At 48.8% G+C, this 25,068-nt stretch overlaps 1 protein-coding gene across 1 annotated transcript; it reads left to right on the forward strand.

The window, feature by feature from the left end:
- Window positions 1-2,630: 2,630 nt before the first annotated feature.
- On the forward strand, window positions 2,631-23,008 carry ADA2 (adenosine deaminase 2). Its single transcript, XM_050907458.1, has 10 exons — window positions 2,631-2,709; window positions 3,754-4,079; window positions 6,823-7,048; window positions 13,965-14,175; window positions 17,298-17,425; window positions 18,547-18,637; window positions 18,943-19,051; window positions 20,021-20,178; window positions 21,057-21,259; window positions 22,203-23,008. The coding sequence occupies exons 2-10, from the start codon at window positions 3,767-3,769 to the stop codon at window positions 22,309-22,311; spliced, it is 1,548 nt and encodes a 515-aa protein (XP_050763415.1). The 5' UTR covers window positions 2,631-2,709; window positions 3,754-3,766; the 3' UTR covers window positions 22,312-23,008.
- Window positions 23,009-25,068: the final 2,060 nt, after the last annotated feature.

Below are 25,068 nucleotides of genomic sequence, written 5' to 3' on the forward strand. Positions count from 1 at the left end.
AGGGGAACTCAACTGAGAGCACTAAGTGGTGGCCACCAGCTATTTAAAGCTTCACATGCATCTGATGTGCAGCTGGGCATAAAGAAAGGGTGTGCCTGCAGCTTGCACAGACATACTCGTAACAGCTTTAAAACAGGGCTTTTGAACACTGCTAGGTACAGTTGCAGCAGCCGAGAGGTCAGCATGGTCTAGAAACCACCCAAGAAACTAGGGAATAGCTGGGGCATTTGATGAAGGAGCAGGGCATGACTGGTGCCCCTATCAGCCCTAGCTAAACAGCAAGTGGGACAGGAGCCAGTCAAGACTGGACAGGAACTGCAATTGCGATCTTGTGGACAGACACACAGAGCTATTACACAACCTCCAGACAGGCTACCCACTTCTTAGCAAGAATTCAAACTAGCAGAGAGATGCGTTGGCATGGAAATGACCCCTATAACATTCCTTGTTGGTCCTTCATACAGGGCAAGTCTTCCTATACCATGCCTTGGTTCCCAGGGAGGTCTGAAACCAGAGCTGTGAATGTCTGCAGGCACTAGAGGAACCCAGGTCCTCCCACAAATGGGGCTCCTGGCTGGTGGCAACTGTACCCTGGCTTGGGATGTCCTGTTCTCCCTCCTTCTACCCTCCATCTCCAGATGGATCCTGCCTAAAAGCAGCTGCAGTCTTATTTCACCAGTGCTGCCCCCCCATGATTTTTGTTTTCAGAGCATGGACCACATTTTAATAGAGAGCAAAGCATCTCAAACACCTGATTTGCTAGCACAACCCTTGCAACATCGGTACAGCACTCTCCTGGCAATGGCTGCGATTGCTTATGTGGAAAAGTCCCATTAAAGAAGCGTTTTAGCACTGGACTTTGGTTTTGTTTTTCAAACTCGATTTGACAGGATGAACCAGTGCTGCAAATTTTAGAGGCCCTCTGGCAGGCATTTCCAAAATCCCTGCCTGGCTCTGAGCTGCTATTTGAGGTCCTTCGCACAGCATTTTAACCCCTCTCAATGCTCCTCCCTGGGAACCTGTCTCTAGTGCCCGATTGCTCACCTCAGAGACAGTTTTCTAACTGCCTAGCCTGAATTTGGTTTTATGGTCCTAATGCCAGGCTTTACTACTCTGAGATAATTAGAGCAATTCCCTTCCTTCGTTTATATTGTTCCCTTGAAGGTATTTATAGGCAGAACACTTGTCCCTACTGAACCATCCCTTTTCCACTCCACGCGCTTCCCTCTGCGGTCCCTCCCTGTACCTCCCATCCTCGGGTTGTTTTCATCAACTAATAGTTGCTGCAGAGCATAGTTGGGTCATCTTTCCGCTCCTCTGATCTCCTTTTGGGAGCAGGATCATCTCAAGACTCAAGAAAAACCCCGTCCTGCTGAGGAATGGGCAAGGGGCCACAGTCACCCTCTGGACACACTGCCCTGGCTGGGGCTTGGAGACCATCAGGGAACCCTGGCTGATCCCTGCATGGGTGCTGGGACTGATCTTGACGACAGCCAAGGGTGAAGGGACCAGGAGAGGAGGAAAAGCTGGCGGGTGTCCAGCTGGGATATTCAGGGGGGCCTGTCCACCCCGCTTTCCATCTGTTGCAGTGGTGCCAGCTAATGAAATTTAACATATTATCAACCAGATTCTACTTTCTCTGCCTCAAAAACGATCTTTGTGACTGTTGTGGGTTGTTTTCAATAGCTCTTGGCTTACAAGATCTTTCTTTTTTTTATTAAAAAAATTAAAATTGTTAAAATTTTTATTAAATTAAACCAAATGCACTTTGTTCTCCACTGGAAGCTGTTTATGTAACATCTGTTTTAAATAACTTTAAAATTCAGTCCATTCAACTGTGCAAAATAAAATGGTGAAATTACAATATTTGTTGTGATTTAAAAAAAAAAAAAAAAAATCAGACCGTACCCGCCTCCACCTGATTCACTCCCCAGGTACAAGCTTAGCCCTGTGTGCCCAATGCACCCCTGGTGCAGCCGGTTGGATTGACATCTGCCTGGTTCGCACAGCTGGCAAAGACTTGGCAAAATCATTTAAAAGGACTTTTACAAATTACTGTTTTCTCAGATAAAAAAACGTTAGTAAATAGTTTGCAGTGTTGTTGGCATTAAATGCACAGTGCTCTACATCAGATTAGAAACCCAAGCTCACGTGTATTCCTGGGACAGCCTGAGCGGGGCTTAAGAGTTTCCCTGTACCGGGAATGCGTGCCTAAGTATTTCTTCCATGATATTTAAAAGCTGCATATGCGTATCAGGGTATGCGGGAGGGCTGCACAGACAAGCCCCTGATCGCCTTGCCGGCAGTCAATGATGGGTTAAAGAATCCACCTCTGTTCTGTGCAGGAGCTAGAGGGGTTCCCGTAGGTGACCCCGCTGCTTTGGCCCCCTGGTTCCCAGTCCAGCTTCCTTCAGCTGCCTGCCCGGGCGCCTGTGTCCTGCTTTCTCATAACCTCTCCTGCCTCCTCCTCCTTTTTATATATTCATGAAGTGGTAGGGACGGGGATAAATAAAAGCTGAGCAAGCCGGAGCGGCAGCACAGGAAGAGGAACTGTCTGCGCCAGCGGGTGCCTCGCTCTGCACCGCCGGGACGGATCCTGCCTCTTTATCTTTGCCGGGACGCTGCCGGCTTGCAAGAGAGATAACTGTTCCCTGCTCTCTCGGGCAGCAGCTGGATGAGCTCTGGATGCAAGGAGGAGGAAAGTTAACAGTAAGTGAGCCAGTCTCACCAGGGATAAGATAGCACCTTTTAGGATGTTTCTTTCTCTAGGTTCAGAGCCAGGCCTGACGTGGGGCTGCATCTACTGCCGCTCTGTTCCCAGCAGATTGCTCCCCCAGCATGCCTTCATCTCCTGGGACCCACTGATGGGGCTGAGAGCATCCTGGTGGACCCACGGGTGGAGGACAGGCTGGAAGCAGAAGACACAGCAGGGACTTACTATGTAATTCACAGGGGACCATTTCAAAATGTTGAACCTTTCTCCAGCCTGCTTTGGTCTGGAGAGATTGGTGTGGAGGGTCACTAAAGCCTGGTGTTGAAGGATTATATTGCAGCTGTGCTTTTTTGGGAAGGGCAGAGTTCTCAGAGTTCACATGTGCCTGTCTCCTGTGATCTCTTACTACTCCCACAGTCTCCCTTCCGTCCTCTTTATTCTGGGATTGCAAGGAAGGGACACACCTCTGTCACTGCAGAGGAAGCCGTGGGGTTTTCTGCCCTTAAATTAACCCCTCTGCTTGATAGCTGGAATATACTATAAGGGTGCAACAAGTTCTTCTTTTGACTGTAGGGAATCAGGATCTGATTAGCTCAAGCAAAAACTAAAAGCACCTCAAGTGCTATGGCCCCCTGCTTCCCTCCCTGGGATGCTAGCAGCACAGCCAGCACCCCTTATTCTGAGGGGGCTCCATCCCAGCTCGCAAGCCAGAGTCCTGACCTCACCAATCCCCTGTTCCAGGGCTAGACCTTTGCCATATTGCAGGTCTGTGTGATGTGCTCCCAGCCTAATCTGGGGAGCAATATCTCCTCTCCACTCTGCCCATAGTCTTGCTGTGTGCAATCAGCATCATGGGGAGTGTGCGAATGCATAGCCCTAAATACAGTGGACATTGGTACCAGATGCTCCCCCCAGTACCGAGCATCCAATTAACCCACTACTTCTGCAGGATGGGCCAACAGTTTAATATCCCAATGGGTCATTGCTAAGATGTCACCTTCTGACCTGTGCTAATGCTCCAATCTTCTCCTCCTGCCTAGGTGCAGCTCTAAGATGAAGCCTTCATCTGGGCAAGGCATAAGACTGGCATACCTTCTCCTGAATTTGGCTTCCCTCTGCCTTCCCACCCCACTCTGGAAGGACCGGGACTTCCTAATGCAGGAGGAGAAAGCCCATCAAACGGGTGGCAATTTGGTGCTGAGTAGACAGGAACAGCAGCTCAGTACAAAGCTCGTAAACCTCAAGAAGAAGGAGGTTGCAAGAGCCATAACTACGGGACTGTTTCCTCCAAGCATGCACTTCTTTCGGGCAAAAGGCCTCATTGATCAGAGTATGGTGTTCAGCATCTTAAAGCGCATGCCAAAAGGTAGGCTTGGCCTAAGGGTTGCTCGTCTTATTCATCCTCCTCTTGCCTTTTGCTTTCTATGGCAGAGCTGGAACAAAGCATGAGATGTGGCAGATGAGCTTATGAGAGCTGTAAATCACGCTCGCTGGGTTCCAGGAAGAGCCCTGCCTCTGAGCTTGGGGACGGGGCAGGGGGAAAGAGGAAGAGGGGGATGGATTGGATGAATACACATTTCCAGCAATTGTAGCATTTGGTATAACTTACGATATGGATCCTTCAGCCTTTCAAGTGTGGAGAAAGGGCAGAGGAAGCAAAGACAACAAGACATCACAGACATCCACATTTGCTCAGCATGTTCCAGCCAGGGCCTTTCATTTTTCCACATACACATACCACAGACATACTACCAACCTTGTCTTAGCCCACACCTTAGCCAAAAATGCTGTATCCCCGAATAAGTCTTTCTGCAGGTGGTTCTGTAGCAGACCTGGAAGTCTACTGGAAAGTCTGGGGGCACTAGAGGAGGAAGGTGCTACCTCCAACACTGCAAGTTTCTTCACTTGCTGAACGCAAGTCAAAGCCTGTGTTGATGTGACCTATAGAATATGATACAACAACTACCATATTCTCTCACTTAGTCTTTTTCAATCAGGTTCTGGTCTGTGCACTTATAGGAGATCTCTGCTTATAAGGGCAGGCGTTTCTCCTCTTGTCTTTAGATGTTGTTCCTCCCCTGTTGTGCAGCAAGCTATGTGCTAATGGGCTGCCATGCCCTATACCAAGAGGGTTTCTGTACTCTGCAGCACACACATAGTTTTAAAGGCATTTGGACCATTTTAGGTTAGATAGCGGTATGAGATTGTCCGATACCTTCACCACACCATTCTGTGCATCCTCTGACAAGCAGCTGGGACACAGGAGCATCTGAAAGCTCAGTACTCCGGGTTGCAATGGAAAGGGGGAGAGGGTATTTTTAGCCAAGGTGAAATCCAAACCACATAGGCTGGGTAGCAGGAAGCCTAATGTCTCAATATGTCCACCCTTCCAGGTGGTCCCTTTTTAGAGTCAGAGTCCCATCGCCCTGCCCACGTGGCTGCCTGGAAACAGGCTGGTAATCTGCTTTGGAAGATTTGGGAGTCAGCTTCTCCACAGGAGCGTTTTTCACTTGCAAGGCTGTGACACTGGCACATGGATAAGAGCCATCTTTCTCACTTCCCAGCTTCTCCCTCCCAGCCTCTGGTGTGGGATGAGGATCCCTGGCTTGCAGCATTCTAATCTGTTACCATAAATGACTGGTATGTCAGAATTGTCATTATCCTTTCATTGCTGAATTGAATAGTAAGGAATTTAAAAGTACCCCCCTCTTCACCTTCAATTGGGTATCTTTGATACCAAGGAGGAATCAAAACAAAAAAATTAACACTTCTCAATCCAGGAGGTGTTAAAATGGGTTCTCAGAATCTTTGCAAGAGCTGTAAGCTTTTAGGGCCAAGATCACATCCTTGCAGTAGCTTGAGTAGGATCTAGTCTTAGAGGCCTCAGTCTTGATTAGAGCCCCTGGGAATTACTGTTGTTTCAAGCACTATTGTAATTTCTATTGCTGCTCACATAGGAAAGAGGGTGGCATTGCCAGTGAGAGGAAGGTCAGATCTAGACAGCTGTGGCATGCCCATTCTGTCCCACTAGCTCTGTTGACAGCAGCAACCACAGTTGCTCAGCATCTTAACAGTCAGACCCTCTGTAGTGCGAGATTATAGACATTATAGTCTATATTAGATTAGTTCACTATAAATTATAGTCTTGAAGTTTTGTCTAATGTCACATACATACCAGTCTTTTGTCTTGTTCCTGCTGCTCATGTTCTCCCTTTACCCTTAAGGGCATCAAAGCTATTTTGACTATGAGGTCTCCCCTAGACTAATAAAATACATATCTGTAAGACTTTAGCTCTCAGTATCTTCCCTTTACAAAGGTGAAGTTTAGTTCAAGCACCAATAATGTAAGAAGTCTCTGCAAAAGGAGAGAACTTAGCAAAACGAAAGGATGGGCTGAGGAAGGTGAACGTGCAGAGGATGCTTCCTATGCCAGGAAGACTGGCAGTTGTCAACATGCTGTACAGTAACAGAGCGTCCCAAACGCCCTTTGTGCTGGCCAGCAGCAGATGTACAACATAAGTAAGCATGCTTTTGATAAGGCATAGAAGTAGATGGTACTTTTGCATCTGAGTGCAATTCCCCAGTGTGTCATGGTCTGCGATTTTGGTGTACACCAGAGTTTCAAAGAGATGAAAGAAGAGACACAGACTAGATGCAAAAATTGAGGCTGGGATTCAAACAGCTTAGATACAGAGGCTTGCTTCAGGTCTGCCAGTCAGCTAGCATGCCTTGTAAACTGCTCCCTACTGTGCAAGTTCCTCTTTAAATCAGTGGGGCCTGAGCCAGCTCACAGCAAAGACCTTTAATAACTCAGAGCATTTTCCATCCCAGCGGAGAAGCAGAGCTCCCTATTGATTTCCCCCCTCCCTCTGCTCCCAGGGAGTGGTCACGCTCTGCCTGCCCCACGTTTGATGTGGAGGGGGCCACATCCCCCAGCATGGGGGAGGCAGAGCAGCCGCGCAGTCTCTGCTGGGAGAGGTCACTCACAGCCATCTAGAAGCATTTCCAGATGCCCCTGGATGGGCAAACTCAAACTATTATCACATGAAACCTTGATTCCTTCTTCTCAGCTGCCTTGTCTCATTAGGATACACTCTTCCTCCCACCAGGTGCTGTCTTACACCTGCACGACTATGCCATCCTGAGCGTGGACTGGCTGGTGTACAATGCCACCTACCTCCCTGACTGCTACATCTGCTTCACCCGCATGGGCACTGTTCGGTTTCGCTTTTCCAAGCCTCACCCTCCTTATCCAGTGCCAGCCCAGTGCTCCCAGTGGGTTTTGCTGGAGACTTACCGGAAACAGCTACGCAACGTGACAGAGTTTGATAGCAGGTGAGTGAAGAGGGGTTGCAAACCTGCCGGTACTTCGTGACAGCATTGTGTAGCCAGCAGGATCATTCTGGTCCAGCTTTCTCATTTGCTTGCTGCTGTGGAAGTGGGAAACTCCATGTAGGGCTGCGTACATAGAACGAGCAAACAGCAATATAAGAGCTTGAAGGTTGCAGCATTAAGTACACTAGAGTTAGAGACCATCAAAATTGAAGTTTTCTCTGCACCCTCACTCTGGTCCTTTGCACAGACATGTTGAAGACAGTGGTTTAGATAGATTTATGTGACCTGCCCCCACCTCTCCTCAGCACCCCGGCTAGAAGTACTCCCAGCATGGGACAGGGCTGCATGGTGAAAGACCTTGCCTCATCCATTCAGGTACCCAGGAACAGGATGAGGAAGTCAGGTAGCTGATGAACAGGCTCTCCCCAACAGCAGAGAAATCATTTGTAAAGTCATTGTCTTGATTCAGAGCAAGAAGTTGGGCAAACTACTTATGTTAGTTACTGCACTAGCAAAAAAACCCAAAACAACCCAAAAGAAAACCCAACCCAACCTCCCCCTCTAAACACCAACCTTGTTTTCTGAGGACCGTCTCTGAAACCCCACTGGTACCCACCATGCTGAAGCATGAGGCACTCATTCCCAGCAGGACCCTCGGGCACCAGGAACTGCAACTTGCCCTCCTGCCCTCAGATAAGGGGTTAGGTCTCAGCCTGGGCACTGGCTGAGCCAATGAACCCTACACACAGGTCCTCTGCGTGATAGCACTCTTCCTTCTCAACACCCTCCTGCTAACAGAGCTTCTCCCCTTACAGGCAAGGCCTCCTACAGCTGTCCAGGAGCTCACACCTCAGATGGCTTCCCCAAGGCATCACTCACTCTCTTGCAGGAGCTCCCCTCCCTGCAGGCAGCTCCTACCTTAACTGCTGGCAGCCTTTTATCAGGACCAGGTGTCAGCTGGCTGCTCAGCAGCCACCTACCATTTAATCACTTACAGGCGGGTGGGAATAGCCTGGCTCCCCCTCCAGCCGGTGGTGACAGGAAGAGGGAGCCCTGTCTCCCCATCCAGGGGCCATTGATCCCGGGACAAAGGTCTGCTGAAAAGGCCAGGAGGAAGCGTGTAGTTCTGCGTGGTGTGGGGGGGGGGGCTGGAGAAAGCACGCTAAATAATACATGAAGTCAGACACTGAGTGATGAGGACAAAGGAAAATATTGAGTAGCGATCCATTCAGAGGGCACCACTGTCTGCGGCGCTACAGGGACTGGGGTCCCGTAGAAAAAATTAGTATGGGGTGTCGTGTAATTAAAGACAGTATCGCCATGCTGACACACAAGGAGAATGCTGGATTAAGGTGATGCGAGTGATCCTAATTACAGCATTTCCGAAGTGAAACTTGATGGGTTTTACTATAGTGCTTTTCAGTGAGGGTGTGTGCTCTTAAATAGAGACCTTTTAACTCTTAGGGAGCTGGTATCCCCTCCACATGGAAGCTGTCTGGGCGCTGTGCCCTACAGATCTGGGAAGGAGGTCAGGTTGGGAAGCTGAGAAGCTGCCAGACCTTTGGCATGGTATTGCCTTCCCTCCCCGACAACAGCAAGGGGCAGGGCAGAGGGAGCTGACTCCCTGAGGCACCCACCACCCCTCTCCTACAGAGGTCCAGAAGGGAAGAAGAAAGTAGTGCCAGACCCAGGGCTCTTGACCTTTTTATCTCCTGACGCTCAACTGCCCTGACACGTGATGGAAGAAATAAGATCCAGTGGGAAATCACTTATCTACATCTTCCAAAGAGAAAACTGGTTCCCCATTAGCTCCCTTCCATTTCTGCTGGGAGTGATGAGGAGGGAAAGACCACAGCACCAGCACTCTTCAACCCCACCAGGAGACCCATAAATAATGTGCAAGAGATTGGATTTTGAAACAGCTTCACTTCCTTAAAGCCCAAGCAATTGCACTGGGTATTTCAGAACTGTCTCAGGAGCAACCCTTCATTGTATTTGTTTTCGGTTGTACTTCCATAGTGTAACATCCCTTTCTGGATGAGGCTAGAGGCCATGGCATCCTATACACCTAGGAGGGTGGAGCTGGGCATTATTTGGTTCCCTATGTTCCTGTTTGGGAACATGACTTCTTTTCAGGGGCAGTGTTATCACACTCCTCTTCTTTTATATTAGTTGTCTGACAACATCTAGTAGCCGCAAGTCAGAGCAGGACTTCAGAGTGTCAGGCACTGCACAGGGACACAAGACAGACCCTGCTACAAGGGTGTCCCCAAGGGCAGAGGGGAAACCAAGGCAGAGACCAATGAAGTGATTTTCCTCAGCAAACGTGTGCCAGAGCCAAGTACAAACTTGGATCTCTCGCATCCTGGGTGCTCAGACTCACCCATTTGAGTATGTTGTCCTTCATTTCTTGCCCTTCTGTGCTCATCACCACAAAATCGCAGAGGAGTCATTGCACATAATCTGCAAACACACGAACAACAGCCACATCGAGTCGCTTCCCCTCCTATTTTCATCTAATCCCCGGGTACTAGTCTAGGGGTTAGGAATGTTTTTTGGCTGTCTAGAAATAGGTCTCTAGCCAGGAATAGGCCCCAATCTGTTCTGCTTCTCAGTTTCTGGAAACTCTCCCAGTCTCTTGAACATGTGCATCCCAGGCTACCTCTTTCCTGCGCTCCTCTTTGCCCTTGAGCACTGACAAGCTGAGAGAAAGCAGATGTCAGAGGAAGGAACGGATGGATAGTTGGGTGGTTTCAAGGAAGTATCAAGGGAATATGGCAGCAGGGAAGGGCTCTCATGCAAGACAGGGTGGATCAGCAAATGTGAAGGGAACAATGGAACTGTTTCCGAGAGGCTGCACCTCTTTCACCTTACTGCATTCCTGACCAGGAAGGGGTGAGGGAGAGAGGTATCTGCATTACATTTTTGCTGTTTGCATTTTTAGGTACATATGCATACATATACGTATGTGTGTGTGTGTTTTGGACGGAAGTCTTTTTGTTTGTTTCCCTCAAAAGAAGGTTTAATCATTCCTATTCAAAACACACGTCTTATGGGCCAAAACCCTGGAGTATTCTGTTACTGGTAAGCTTCCAAAAGGATGCTATTATGAGAGTCAGGAGACTGCGGGCCAGGAGACAGGGAAAGGAAGGGAATTTTGCTTTGAGACTTAAAAGAAAAAATAAGCCTCACTTATTTACTTCACAATCAATTATGATATAGGATAATGCCATTTTTTTCCTCAAGATGCAACATAATGGCCACTGTCTCTAAAGCAAGAGCATGCCCCTAGATATTTAGGGAAACAGCGTTGACATTCCAGATATTTGTAAAATACCACCGCACACCTCCCCCCGCCAGCAGCCCGAGGATTAAGGCCATGCCCAGCGGCCCAGTGGAGCTTTCTATCACCAGGATGAAGTCATCTGTGAGGGAGCTGACACCATGGCCGAGGCTGCGGGGACAACTCCCCTGGGTGCTAACGGCTGCCCGGACCGCCATCACCTTCCCCTCCGTGTCCTCCGACTGCCTTATCTCACAGAAAAATAGGGCAGTGTGTGCATTACAAGGAAAAAAAAAAGAATAAAAATCCACTACAGAAACAAAGCACTCCCTCTACAAGTCTCCCCTTGGGGAGAAGAAGAGGGGACGAGAGAGAGAGAGAAAGCGAATGAACCACATGTGACAGATGTTAGTCACACTATTTAATGCACCACTGGAAGACATTCAGATACTACGGTGAGGAGAAGGTATAATTACCCATCGAGAACAGAAAAAGAAGCAGGAAAAAGAATCCCTTTAAAAACAAGGCGACAAAACCGTTCGCTTCTGCAAGAAAGCAAAACAGCTAGGGAAAAAAATAGGAAAAGAGAAAGCAAAACCACAGTTGAAAATAAATAATCCTTAGCTGGTCGTTTTAGCTGTGCCCCTTTGGGCATATGCATTGCAATAGCATTGTTCAGCGCATATATGACATGACATGGAAGGCTATTTGTAGTCTGCACCTGATCACTGGCGAGGGCCCATTCCAGAAAAGAAGCAGAAAAAGGTATTTATGAAGCTTTGGTTCATCTGCATGAGCTACTGATGGCAAAAGCCCCTGAACCCTTAGGAGATTATCCAGTTATCAAGGATGGATCACTATTATGCAATAAATCTTCAACAGTTATAGGGATCAATAATCAGTCTCAAAGGGAAGGGGATTATAAAAAAAACACGATTTGATTTATGTGCTTTTAGGAGCAGGGCGGTGTGGGGATTTATTGCCTTTTCTAGTCCAAGAGCACAGGCTAAGTAAACAACCACAAGTTTGTACAGCTAGATTTAAAGGCAGGGAGGGGAGCCCCATGCACGCTTGTTGCTGGAGGAGCCGAGTTCTCACAGGACAAGGGGAGAAAGCAGTGGGAGCCCAACTAACCGCCCGTCCTTATCTGAAATGAAGCTGCGCGGGGTGGCGAGAACGGGCTTGCACGGCCTTTTGATCCACGGGGAGGTTTTTCCCTCGGTGCTTGCAGGGCTGGTGGGAACAGCCCCGCTCGGCTCTCGGCTTCGGGCAGGTGCTCTCCGCCGGCGTGCGGGGCTGGCGGGGAGCTGCCCTTCGGCCAGGAGGGGAGCGGAAAAGACTCTTTTCCCCAGCTCTTCCCACATGAAACCTCCTCTCCCCTCCTCACTGAGCTGCAGCACACCCTTTCTGCTGGCGGCTGGCCTCCACCACAGCTCCGGCAGCTGGATCAGCGCCTTCAAGATGCCCCTGGCTCCTGCCTTCCCAGTTTCTAGGGTGATACTGCGGTGTCTCCTGCTGCTGCGTGCTCCCCACTGCCCGCCCGAAATGCCGCCTGCCCCTGCCATGGTCCAGCTCGGTCTCCTTTGGTTGCATGGATTACTGAACAGTAGCTGGGGTTGCCCAGTGTCCTGTGATAATGGCACCAAAGCCCCTATTGTAATGCGCGGGAGGGCAGAACCAAAGCTGCTGTGGAAACCTTAACTCTGAATTTTCCTGACTGTTGAGCATTTAAAATCTCATCCTTAACGTGGTACAAGCGTCTCTTTATGTATAGTTTTGCTTCTAAAATTGTTCCCGGCAAAGAAATTAACAGAGTGGAGAAGAAATGAAACTGCAGCCGCTGGAAGAGGGTCCTTAGAGAGTGAAACAACAGGCAAATGCTAGGGGAACAGGCTCCATTTTATGGGCAGGATGGAGGGACTCAAAAGGGATGTCCCTGCTCAGGATGTCTTAGTTTATGAGTTTGGACCAGATTACATTTTACATCTATAGGAGGGAGGTTTTTAATTCCATCCACAGAAGCCTCCTGGAAGAAGATAATAAGAGCACAAATCAAACCCACACCTCCCATATAACAGAGCAGAGCACTGCACGAGGATGGGGGCCAAGACATCAAACACAAAACATTAGTAAAGATCAGTAGCTGTTATCAAGGGGAAACAATATACTCGGATGAAAGATGAAGCATGGTTGAATGTATTTCTATCTGAACCTGCTTAGCCCCTGACACTAGATAAGCATCAGGCCTGGCCAGACTGGTAAGCCCACCCACCTGCAAGCAACCGGCTCTGTAGCTTGCTGCGATGGCTTTAGTTTGTCCACCCAGGAATGAAGTTAATCAATCACCCCCGTATTGCCATTTAGACTTTGCCCACCGGCCTGAGAAATTTATTACGAACTCTTCGTCAGGTAGCCACCAGCGGAGGGAGGAGAGCTGTTGCCAGAGGCAAGGCTTCGGGCGGGATGAAGGCTATCAGCTTGTCAGAGGACAGCATTGCGGCACAGACGCTCACCCTGTCCTAAATGCAAGCTGTCACCCACAACTAGATAATCTTGTAATTACTGGCTCCCTTAAACTCTGCTTGATAAAACTACCTGCTGCCTCTCTGGATTTCTGAAAGAGGCTTATACGCCAGCTGAGACTATGGAGGAAATAAATACGTTTCTGTCCCACTAAGGAAAAGCCAGGACCTGCGATTCTTATCAGTTGTTTCCCAGCAGACAAATCTGAAGAAGTTATCAGCAAGGCAGGCAGGATATCAGGTTTGTTCCACCTGGGGGGGGAAAGGATTTCTGATTCACAATCATTTTCCCCCTGCTTATATTAGATGACATATTTTGACAATATGAAGGTACCAGGGCAAGTTACAGGCTTAGTAAGCAGGCTGATGGTGGCCCAGTACATGGCATCTCCTGGAGACTCAGTCTGCCTTTAGTTGGTGAACAGAGGGCTGGGTGTCATAACTTTTTACATGCACTGAAGATGTTTGGGAGAATATATTGTCTGCAGGAGTAATGTACTAGCCTACTTTCGGATTAAGGATACCTCTGGGTAGCAGAGTGCAATTCTTATGATATAAAAACATCACACTTGCTTTTGTAACTCCATTACTCCTCAAGAATTTGCCCTCAAAAAAGGAAAGGGCAGGTTTTGAACACCTAGTCTTACCCTGCTTGTAGCTCAACATGTAGCTATGACTTTTTACCTGTCAGCTATTATTTGTACTAGCCATTAGAGGAGTAAATATAGGTGGCAGAAAAATGACCTGAATGCTTCCTAGTTGCACCAGTCATTGTTATGCCTGTTGTATTGCAGTGCCAACAGGCTCCGAGTTAGATCTTGGGCCCCTATTGTGGCAGGAACGGCTTTGTACCTTTTCTTGGTCCTGCCCAAAGAACACATGCCTCCTTCAGCACAGCCGCTGCCCTGCTGCACCCCAGAACATGCGGGTGGGAGAGTGTCACGTCCACAGAGCTTGGTCTCTGACAATAAAACTCACACCTATGTTGGAGGAAACCTATTTCCTCCTGTACTGAACACCCAGCTGCCAGCCAGCAGCTTTTTGCATGCTGAAAGCCAGTTGTCTTGTTTGTTCTTCTCATTCTTCCTCTTCTCTTTACCCTTTTCTACAGCTTGCTGAGAAACTTGACCCTAGTGACGGATGCCCCTGAGCTGGCCTACCCTTCTCAGACTTTCATTTGGAAAAGATTTGAAGAAGTCTTTCTCATTGCCTCTGGACTTATCTGCTATGCACCTGTGTTCAAGGCCTATTTCTACCAGGGGCTGCTGGAGCTCTATGAAGATAACATACAGTATGTCGAGATAAGAGCTATCCTGCCTGCGGTACGTATTTTTTGGCTTCTCTAGTATTCTTTTAAATCCTTATTTCTCCATAACTTTTCTCAAGCCCTATCTTGAATTCAGTTTTTGGATGTTTGCATACCTGCCCTTCTAAGGATGCTGGAAAACCTTGATCATATTCAAAGGTCTTTGTTGGAGATTTGCATAGGCAAGGGCTTGAAAATGAGATATGCTTTGTTCTTAATGGCTAAGGAAGATACCTACTGTGGCAACAGCACAAAACTGCATTGTACAGTCTGACTGGGAGCTGTGTCGAAATCGTGCTGGTTGGGAAGATGTATCTCAGCTTTGCACCAGCATCACCTGTTCTGTGGCAGCTCTTCTGGAACAATTTCCCGTCTTGAAGAGAGACTTATTCTGGAATAGTTACATTATTTTAATTCCACAGCTTATTTCAGAATGATTTTTCTGAACAGGCTAGTAAACCGATTGGCAAAGCACAGTCTTCCACAGTTTGCAGACAACCTAAAATTTTGGCTATGCATGTGAAGTATGAACTGCTCCTTTCATTGCCACTAACACTAGAATCTGTTGGTAATAGTTTAGGCCCTTCTCCCTGCATGTCACCCGGAGCTGGTCAGATTGTTCTACAATCCCACGCTGCCCCAACACCTTCACAAGCACCAGCAGACCCCACCACCGTTCTTCGGCTGTAACGGTTCCCACTTTCCCAGTGGCAATTTCAACACTGCAGGCACACCTTTTCCATACAGTTCTCCAGACCAGCTCCAAGCAGGGCAGCATGGGGGTGGGAGCTCTGTCAGAGAGGCAGATGCCTTACAAAAACAAATGAACCGGGGCCGCTGCTCCTCACTACACCACCTACCTCCATGTTCTTAACAGTCCATTGCAACGGGAACGAAGCTGCTGTGCAAGGTCCATCCGGCAGCACCTGAAGGACCAGGTGGTGGTGGTGGGTTGTGCGTGGGAACACAGGCAGGAGCTTGGTGCTGGCACCATGGCGTCCAGTGGATGGAGCAGCCACGCTGACATCCTGCTGGTGGCCCAACTCCCGAATGTGCCTGCCAGCAACTTCCTTAAATCATTGCCCTTGCGTGCAACGGCTGGTGGGCTCCAGCCAGCTGCAGATGAATGTCTGCACCCCAGCAACCACCACTGCTGCTGGGCAGGCCTCTGCAGCTACCCCATCAACAGGCAGGCAGGTGCTGTGACAAATTTGGAGGCTGATCTGGCTTTGGGCGTGCCTCCCCCCCAACAGCTGGGGAGCGGAGCTGCTAACCTTGCCCTGTTGCAGCTCGGGCTGGCCCCATAGCAAAATAGGGCTCAGTGTCAGGGCTGCAGGCTGGCACTCTATCGTGCCTGAGATGAGAAGGGTGTATTGAAAAGAAAAAAAAAGGAGGAGGAGAAGACCACAAAGCTTATATGTATCTTACTTTGCTGGGGTTGGGCATGAGCCAGTTGCTCTGAACTCAGTCACCATCTGTCTTTGGGGTACCTGGAAAGAGAAAATAACAGCAATGGCAAAATTCCTGTGCTGTGAGATAGCGCGAGTGCTGGCATCCCGCCAGGTCGCACAGGTTTCCGGGCCAAGAGTATCTGCGATGATACAAGTGTCTGGGCCTGACTGGAAAATACCCTGCATTTACCGGCAGCCCTTGGACATGGTTGTAATGTCTTTTGAAGAGAGGCTTGGCAGGGAAGATTTGCTTCCCATCCAGCCCCTAATGCTGGCTCCAGGCATGGGAGCTTCCAGAGCCCCCGGGCTTGCTTGCACCCAGCAGCTCGGCGTGTGGCGAGGTACAGGCAGGCAGGCTGCCTGCAGCCCAAATAGCACTGTGAGGGCTGTGAGGAGCTGCGAGCATGCTGGGCTGCCAGCCCTGACGGGCAGCACAGGCAGGGAAGTGCCAGCTAGGCTGGAGTGGGGATGAGAGGGAAGGGAAATGCTTTGCTGTGAAAGTCGAGGTGAGTAGGGTGTGATGGGAATAGCGAGATGCTTGTGTGGCTGGAGATCCTCTACAAAGCTTGGACAACAGCGCTGACACTCTGCAAAAGCTTGCCTTGCAGCAAAGCCCGCAAGAAGCAGCCCCTGAAGTAAAGTAAACGAAAGTCAGGATTTAGTGTGAAACAGCAAACATTGTGGAAAAGCCCCCCCAAACCCAGCTGTGTTTGCAAATTCAGCTGTGTAAAGTCTCACATTCCCATGGGCTGCAGCAGGGGAAAATTCCCTCTGAGCGTCTGCGGCTGCCCCGTGGCTGCTGGTGCCTGCAAGGGGGATGCCATGGCACGATGGGGCACAGGGGCTTAGCAAGGGGCATCACTGCAAGCGGCAGCACCGGAGGGGAAGTGAGAAGGTGGAGTGGACCAGTTGAAGGGTGGAGGAGAAGGGTGAAAGAGAAAAGAAATGTGAGAAGGATAAGAAGAGAACAGATGGAGTGATTTCAGCCACTGTTAGTGAGCGACTCCAGGTACGGGCTTTGTGGGTTAGTATCAATCAGGGCATGCAGGGTCTACACCCCTGCTGAAATCAGGGCAAAAGCCCTGCGTATAGCCCTGGTAGTGAGGAACTCACAAAGTAAGTTGATGAGACAGAGCATGCCAAAAGGATTATTTTTCCCAGTTTGCAGCCAGAGAACTGGGAAAGCGTGGCAAGACTAAACAACTGACTCAAGGTCACAGAGCAAACCTCTGGCAGAGGGGAGCAGAAGCCCAGCCCAGCTGGTAGCTTATGGAGCTCAGCCCTTGCGTGCCTTGGGGCTGCCTTGGCTGACAGACTGCCACTGCAAGGCACAGAGCACGTGTGAGCCGCCAGACGGCTGGACAAAATGCTCCAGCATTTGATACAGACATGAGTAAGAGGTCATGGTCTCCACTGGGTACTCAAGGGCACTTGCTTGCCATGTCTGAACATGGAGAAACTTGTTTCTTGTATCACACAGGAGGGAGGAAAACCACTCCTTGGTTCTTGCCAGCTGGTAAAGGCTTCAAGAAGAAAATGTTCTGCACAGATTTAACTGCTTTTTTCTGCCCTGTTGCCAGGACCGCAGCACATCGCTTCTCTCAAGGTCTTCTTCAGTTCATTTCTCCCACCCTCCAATAAAACACCTCTTCCAACTTCTGCTTGCCATGTGCTTTTCATCCTGCAGGTGTATGAACTGGATGGCACCCGGCACAATAAATCATGGTCTGTGGCAACCTATCGGGAAGTGACCAGGCAGTTTGTGAAGGAGCACCCTGACTTTCTTGGAGCCAAGATTATATTTACAGCACACAGGTAGAGGCTGAGTGGGGCTAAGAGCACCTGTGCATGGCTGGCTGTGCGATGGCGGAGGCGGGGGGAGAAAGAGGTCCAGGCCAGGAGAAGCGATGCCGAGGGCTAGGCTGAAGTGCCACAGTTGTTTAGCAATGCCTGCGTGCGTCGTCAGACCCAGGGCGTTGACTCCTGAAGCATTCCCTGGCACATGTAAAAGGCTGAGGATGAGAAATCATCTATATAAGTCTGCGTACGTGCGAAGTGACCAGGGTTAGCTCATGGCGTGTGCCGGAGAGACAAGTGTCTGTCAGCCCTGGGTGCGGAAATGAGCAAGGGGAGGGCTGCTTGCGTGCATGTGTGTCCAAGCCGTGCATGCTCTCTTCCCAAGCCTGGACGTACTCCCCCTCTCTGCGGAAACTGAAACAGTGACAGCAGTGCCCGAGTATGGGTACTCGGTGTTGCAAAGGTCCTCGTGAGACCCTGCAAACACTGTTCTCCCGGCAGCCTTTGTACGGTATGTTCGTGCTGCTGTTCGCAGGTGGGCACAAGGCTGTTCTCCAAGTCAGCCAGATGCAATGAAGTCACGTGAGGTGATCCTGAGCAAATATAACAGACCTCTCAGCAGCACTTACTCACTCCGGCTCAGCACGATGCCATTTCCAGTTCAGAGCTGGCTTGCCTCTGGCCAGCTTGGGCATGGACAGAGTCTGTCTGCAAAATGCACTGTGATGTTTAAGTCTGATAGGGCTGGAAGAAATCTAAATTTAAAACTCTCTTGAAATGCAGCTACTGTCCCACCTCCCAGCAAAACAGTCGAGAGGAAAAAAAAATATTTGAACATTTTCTCTCCATGCTGTTTTGTTCACCGCTTGGTAGATGGGAAAGCCAGTGAGTCAGACAAGCATGCCTCAACTCAAGTGACAGCAGGGTCTAGCCAGGCATTTCCTGGTCATTCAGGGGTTTCCTTTCATAATATCAATTTTCTGCTGTTGTTACTCTGGAGACCTGAAGCTGGTTGTCAGATTCAGGAGCAGCTTGCATTTTGGAAATATCCCTGGAGGCCCCATTTCACAACTCAAACCCAAAGAAGGCAGGCCCGTGGGAGTGAGCCTCTGCACTGCTTTCTCTCTTTTGCTCTTTAGGATGCTGAACGTTTCCCAGATTAAAGAAGCCATCGTCACTGCCATGGCACTCAGAGCCCGCTTCCCAGACACCATGGCAGGCTTCGACCTGGTAACCATATTTCTTCTGTGGCTTCACATTAACCCCTAGAGGTGCAATATAACTACATGTATAATATGGCATATGTTTTATACCAGAGCCAGATCCTCTGCTGCTGTACTGAAATCAGTGTAAATGAATTGCAAATCCTCCAGCTAAGGATGTTGTTGAGGGTCATTGACAAAATCCCCTGAAAGAATCGGCTCCCTACCCCACAGCATTGTAATTTCCGTACAGTTGGCACCTCAGTGATATATAGCTGTAAGTCCCACCATCTTCCAGAGCATGTTCAAAAATACCTTTCCTCTTTCCCCCAGGTTGGTGATGAAGATGAAGGTCATTCTTTATGGGACCTGAAGGATGCCCTGACCATCCCGTATTCCCTGGGGGTCAACTTGCCATACTTTTTCCATGCTGGGGAGACTGGTAAGCATGAGGACTCAAGGCCTGTTATTGCTTGCAGAGGCAAAAGGTGGAGTCTTGCAAAGCACGGAAGAAGCAAGCCTGGCTGTATGAAGATGATGTGTCTGTGTGTATACACGTGTATATAATCGGGTTTCCCTATGCTTCTCCCCATATCAGCTTGTTGCTGTAGCTTTCCTACATGGCACCTCCCCTACCTGCTCCCTGCTCTTGACTGTAGACATCATGTTGCTCAGCATCTTTGCCCTGTGTGTGACATGGAGTCATGCTGCAAGAGTTATTGCTGGTAGCCATTTCCTCCTCAGAGCAGCACTCACCTCCCATACACAGTGGCAGCAGAATTCCTCAACCATTATGTTACATTTTAAGGTGTAGGTATGTCTGAGCCAGCCTCGAGTCTTGACTGAATACACTCATCACAGTAACTGATTGTTACCCTTCATTCCTGGGGCAAAGTATTATTATTGACAATATATTATTCAGTCCATATGGGTGGGATTTATCCTAACCATGCATGAAAGTTGTGTCTAACTTGTGTGTTATGCTTATTGCATGTTGACATCTACAGAGAAGATGTCTACATCTGAACTAGTTACCCTAGGCTCCCTTTATAGCCACAGACAGTAACAAGCACTTCTGAGGCACAATACATCTCATCCTAATGCACAGGCTATTCCCCAGAAATTATTACTTCTCTCCATTGACTATGAATGGAGACCAGCATGATTAGCTTAGCTGTAAGAGCAATACTGCAGACCTCTAAAGCCAGGTGAGATGAGTGGGTATCTCTATGCTGGGCAATGTCCTGGGCAGATTCGGATCCCTGTTTCACTGAAAATGCAAAGTGGGAACTCAGAGCATGAGCAACCCTCTCACCTTGCAACTGAGACATCTATTAACAACATCATCTAGCAGTTTGAGAAGATATATTTCCTCACAGCACTGCAGTGATTCTTACCTGTCTCTGCTTAGACTGGCAGGGCACCTCTGTAGACAATAACGTGCTGGATGCATTGCTACTGAATACCAGCCGGATTGGCCATGGACTTGCCCTCATTAAACACCCAGTAGCCAAAAGTTTGTCTCTGAAGAGGGATATTCCTGTAGAAGTCTGTCCCATCTCCAACCAGGTATGTTGGTAAAAGCTTAGGTCTTGGGGCTGGGACACTGGAATGGGATTTACCATAGTGGCTAGGAGCAACAGGGAGCTGGGGGGCAGCTAGATGTTTTGTTGCACCCAGGCTGGCTCAGTTTTCTTTGCACCACATTACACTGCAGTCTGCTACGTAGACACATGCTGTGTATGTATCAGGCTTGTAACACCAGTCAGCTCAAAATCATTTAAATTCCTATCCAGAGTAACCTGGGAAGGCAGTCGTCCCTAGAGGAGATGAGGCCCAGAGCCAGGGAGGTGCCTAAAGAGATATAATGGAAAATACTTCAAAGCCAGGAGGGCCAGAGGCTGAGAAGCTGGGATAGCAACCGGGAGTCCTTTTGGTTTTGTAGAATTTATAACCAGGGAGAACTCTTTTGCAACACATCATTAGCATGGTGCGCATTGTCCCCTGGGCACAGCAGAAAGGATGCTCTGGGGTAGAGATGTACTGGTGTGAGCCTTGAGGGAGAGAACCCTGATACAGGCTCCAGATGCTCTCAGCTAAGTGTCATGGCAAATAATACATAACCAAAAGACTGTTCCTGAAATGCTCACAGTCAAATTGTTATTAAAAACCCAGAAGTTATTCACCCCACTGGCCTTGATTTAGGTGATTAATTTAAGAAACCAATCTCCTTGTATAGTCAGTGGAGACAAGTAGGCTCCTCCTGCAGCAGTTCAGAGCAGAATGCCTAAGGTACTCTGAACAGCCCTCTAGAGGCTCTTCCTCCCTGATGACTACCCGCTGACACAGGCAGCTATAGCAGGTATGCGGTGTGATGGGTGCTGTAATGCAAACAAGGCTACAGGAATAACCCAGCATCATATTGTCTCCCACCCTTCCCCACCGAGGTCCTGCTGTTGGTAGCTGACTTGCGGAGCCACCCCGCAGCCGACCTCATGGCTGAAGGGCACCCCATTGTGATCAGCCCTGATGATCCCCCTATCTTTGGGGCAAAGGGTGTCTCCTATGACTTCTACGAGGTGTTTATGGCCATCGGAGGGATGAATGCCGACCTGAGGACCTTGAAACAACTTGCACTCAACTCCATAAAGTAAGTTCCTCACCTCTCTCGTCTAGCCATAGTAATGCTAAGGGGACTATCAACTTGCTCCCTGGAAACCCACTGTATTTGGGGTTTGGCCCCAGAGTCTCCTCTGCCACTTGAACTGGGCTTCTGTTAATCCAAAGCCTCCTCTGTGTGTCTCCTCCAAGGGCAGGACGCAGGGACCCCAGAAGCTCCTCTGCCCGTGCCCTTGAGTGCTTTTCTCTAACTCAGTGTCTCAGTTTATTCCTCCCTTTTCCATCCTTTGTGAACTTGCTTCCAGTGCCTGGTTCTGGGTACGGGAGAAATGTTATGATTTTGTATCACTTGTCTATTTCTGCCCAAATTTGATTTGCTCTGATGTTTGCCATGGCCCATTGGGGAAACACAGGAAAACAATCTACCAGCATGTAGTTTGGGTATGTTTAATCACTTTTTCTGTTTATCTGGACAGCTATATATGTGCCAAAATAGTTTGGGTATGGTGCCCAGGGTCTTTCTGCACGTTCCTAGAGTCTTGTCTGTTTGCCAAATCCCGTGCCAGTCCTCATGCCAATCCCAAGTCCCCGCTTGGCCAGGGAGACAACAAATACTCCTATTTCCTCCTGATTTGGACCAAGCCCAGGGGACATCTGAAAGCAACAGCAGCTCTGTCTCTTCTGTACTAGTCACTGAGTGCCACCCAGTGAATCTCCAGCTTTTGCAGACTGAGCTGTTTGTCCTCATGTTGCAGGACTCAGTAGCTGTTGATATGGCCATGATGCTTCTTGTCCCAGTGTGAGCCCAGCCAGCAGGACCTAAAGGCTCTTTACACTGTGTTACTCTGTGTGGTGTAGGCGCATCCTGCAAGGGTTAATCTGTTGCTGCTTCCTGCCTTTTCATTTTGGTCACTGATCTTGAAATAGCTGCCCCCTTGTCTCCTATCTGATACTGACTTTTCTCCTCCTCACAGATACAGTGCCATGCTACCGGATGAGAAAGCCAAAGCCAGAGAGGTCTGGCAGAAAAAATGGGACCAATTTGTGGCTGACCTCTCTGATAGCTTTCTGAGGGAGCTTTAGAGGGGAGGAGACTCATCTCAGAAGGCATTTGGCAAGCCAGAGCGAGCCAGGCATATTGCTAAGAGGGGGACTGCTTCTTCCATGTGACCTGAGCAGATGAATGAACCTCAAAGCCTCACCTGGCAATGGGCAATTCTGGTAAGCTAGGCTTAATGCTAAGAATGAGCAGCGCTATCCTGTGAAAGTCAGGGACTGGAGGTAAAAAGGAGCAGTGAGCCTTTCTAGCAACAACAAAAGAACACCCCACTCAAAATGGTCAAAACAATTAAAAATTGCCAATGACCAAATCCTGACATCCTTATTCAGGAAAAACATGCTTTCTAATTAGAGTTAGCGGGAGATTGCCAACATGAGGATCTCTGAATTTTGCCTTATCATTACAAAATGCAGACCTTGTCCGGAAACAGCTAAGACAAACATCCAACCATTTGGGCCACTGACCTTCAGGAGAGCAAGGACTGAAAATGACTCTTGTTATGTTTAACCCTGGGCCTGCTGCCAAAATAGCACTGCTAGGTCAAAGAACCAGTCATAGGTCTGATGTCTGCTATTTCAGGACCTACCATGGCTGGAAACGAGCTGATGGAACTTGCTCCCAGAACATTTAAGCCTGGTCGCACAGTGATCATAAAGCCAAAAAGAGGTGCCTCAGTTGCCGACTTTTTTTTTTTTACTGCAAAATCTTTTCCTGTCCTCTGGTCACAAGGAAGCCAAAACACCTTTCAGCTGAGAAAAAACACCCTGGCTTCCCAGATCCAGCTTAATTAAAACTCTCCCCCTGCACTGGGCCATGTTAACACTGGCCTCTGCATTTACAGGAAACACCTTTTGATTTCAGGGAGTTCCACTACCAGCCTTTGTCGCCTAACTCAGAGTGCAAATGTGCCCTTATTCAGCTTGTCAGACAGATTTTCAACTTTTTGGAGAACTGCTCTCACACTGTGGATATCCAGAGTTCACTTGGACCTTTGTAGTTTCCAGCTCTTTGGCAAAAAGGTATTGCAGCAACTACACAATAGTGTCTGGACAGGCAGATTCCCTTTCTTAACATTATCAAAAATATCAGGAGAAGAACTAGTTGCAGGGAGATTAAAAAAAAGAAATCTTAATCAAGATGCTAAATAAATTCAGCAAAATCCTTCGGCACACATACCCCAAGCACGCAGCCAGGACCAACCAGCGTCTCTCCCTGACTTCAGTACAATTATGCTCATTTGCATTAGCCAAGGGAGAATTTACAAAAGTTCCTGCTGAAAGATGTCTCCCTCTTCTGAGCCGCAGACTTGCGAGGACTGTTGTTTCCTGATCGGACCAGCTTGGGCAAATTGGCTCTCTCTATGTTTTCTGCTAATTGTCTCAAGCTGCCTGGCCATAGTGTTTATTTCCACTGACCTTGATTAAAACACCTTAGCAGGAGGCAAATATACTTACTACAGAAGTGGATCAAGCTGCACAGCCCGTGTGTCCCATGTTAAATTGCCCACATTTCACAGGCTGCAAGTTCATCTCTAGTTATCCCAGGGAGAAGAAAAAAAAACCCAACACACTACAAACCTCACAACAAAAAACAAATAAAACCACAACAAACCACAGGTGTCTACTTTGCAGAAGCCAGCAACACAAACCACAGCAAGCAAAAAGCGAGAACCCAGTCACACACCTCACTAACCAAGGGGGTTGAGTGCCTCACACCTCTAGCCCTTTTCAGCCACAGTTGCCTCTACTCCAGCTCTCTCTGCCCACACGCCCCACACCTTCCTCTGAAGTGCCAGCAGCTGCTCTTTGCAGGCTGGCCTTTCCTGGGCCTTGATGCAGATTCTGTCCTGGGACGAACTTTATACTGGAGGAGGAGCCAGAGTAGAGCCACCTTCCCTCCTCCTCCATGGGTGTTGCATACAGAGCTCAGTCTAAAGTCCCCAAGGTAGGCTTTGGTCATGGTCGGATTATAAATGCTGACTTGGGAAATGCCTTAATTGTAATGCTGCTGAGGAAAACTGCTGCAAACGGGTGGAATGGCTGCTAACCAGTGACCCAAAGCCATGTCCCTCTGAGCTCCCTGATCTTTCAGCTTTGCTATACGTGGATGGACAAAGATCTTTTATTTGCCATGAGTTGATTCTCCCTTAAGTGAGCCTCTTTGCTGCCAAGGTGAAGCTAATCATTACAGAGCCAGTGTGGGAGGAGCTGAGTTCCTCAACACAGGCTGACCCATGTCCCTTCCTTTTCTGCCGCAGTGGCAAGGTTTAAGCTCTTCCTGCATGTGGTCCCTTGAGGGCTTGAACCACCGATGGCCTTTTGGTTACCTGTACTCCTCCCTTCTCATTACCCGCATTAGCAGCAGGGCTAGATCTTCTGTTTGCCAAACACTTGCTGGGACCAGTTTACCTGTTGTGTCCGGTTTGTTCTTGCCTTCCTAGGAAAAGCTTGTTGTCCACTTGGCCATTTACCTACTTTGCATCAGGAACTGTGATGTGATGTGGCCCAGTGTCTGGAGCCACCAGTGAGTGATGCTGTTTGGGATTACAGCACAGAAATCACTGGGGGTTTAAAATTGTACAGGTCTGAGGTAATCTTTAGATGAAGTCCTCAGAAAGGTGAGATTTGACTCTACAGGGCTGTGTTTGCATTTGTGAGTAGCCTAGTGACTCCACTTCTGCTGAAGGTATCCATCTTAGGGTTGGTCAGATAGCAGAAACTTTTCTGTCCTGATCACATATGTTTAAACGTGAACCTGAACCGCATGGAGAAGCCTGACTC

This window comes from Gymnogyps californianus, chromosome 1 (assembly GCF_018139145.2).
Source record: "Gymnogyps californianus isolate 813 chromosome 1, ASM1813914v2, whole genome shotgun sequence".
NCBI lineage: Eukaryota > Metazoa > Chordata > Aves > Accipitriformes > Cathartidae > Gymnogyps > Gymnogyps californianus.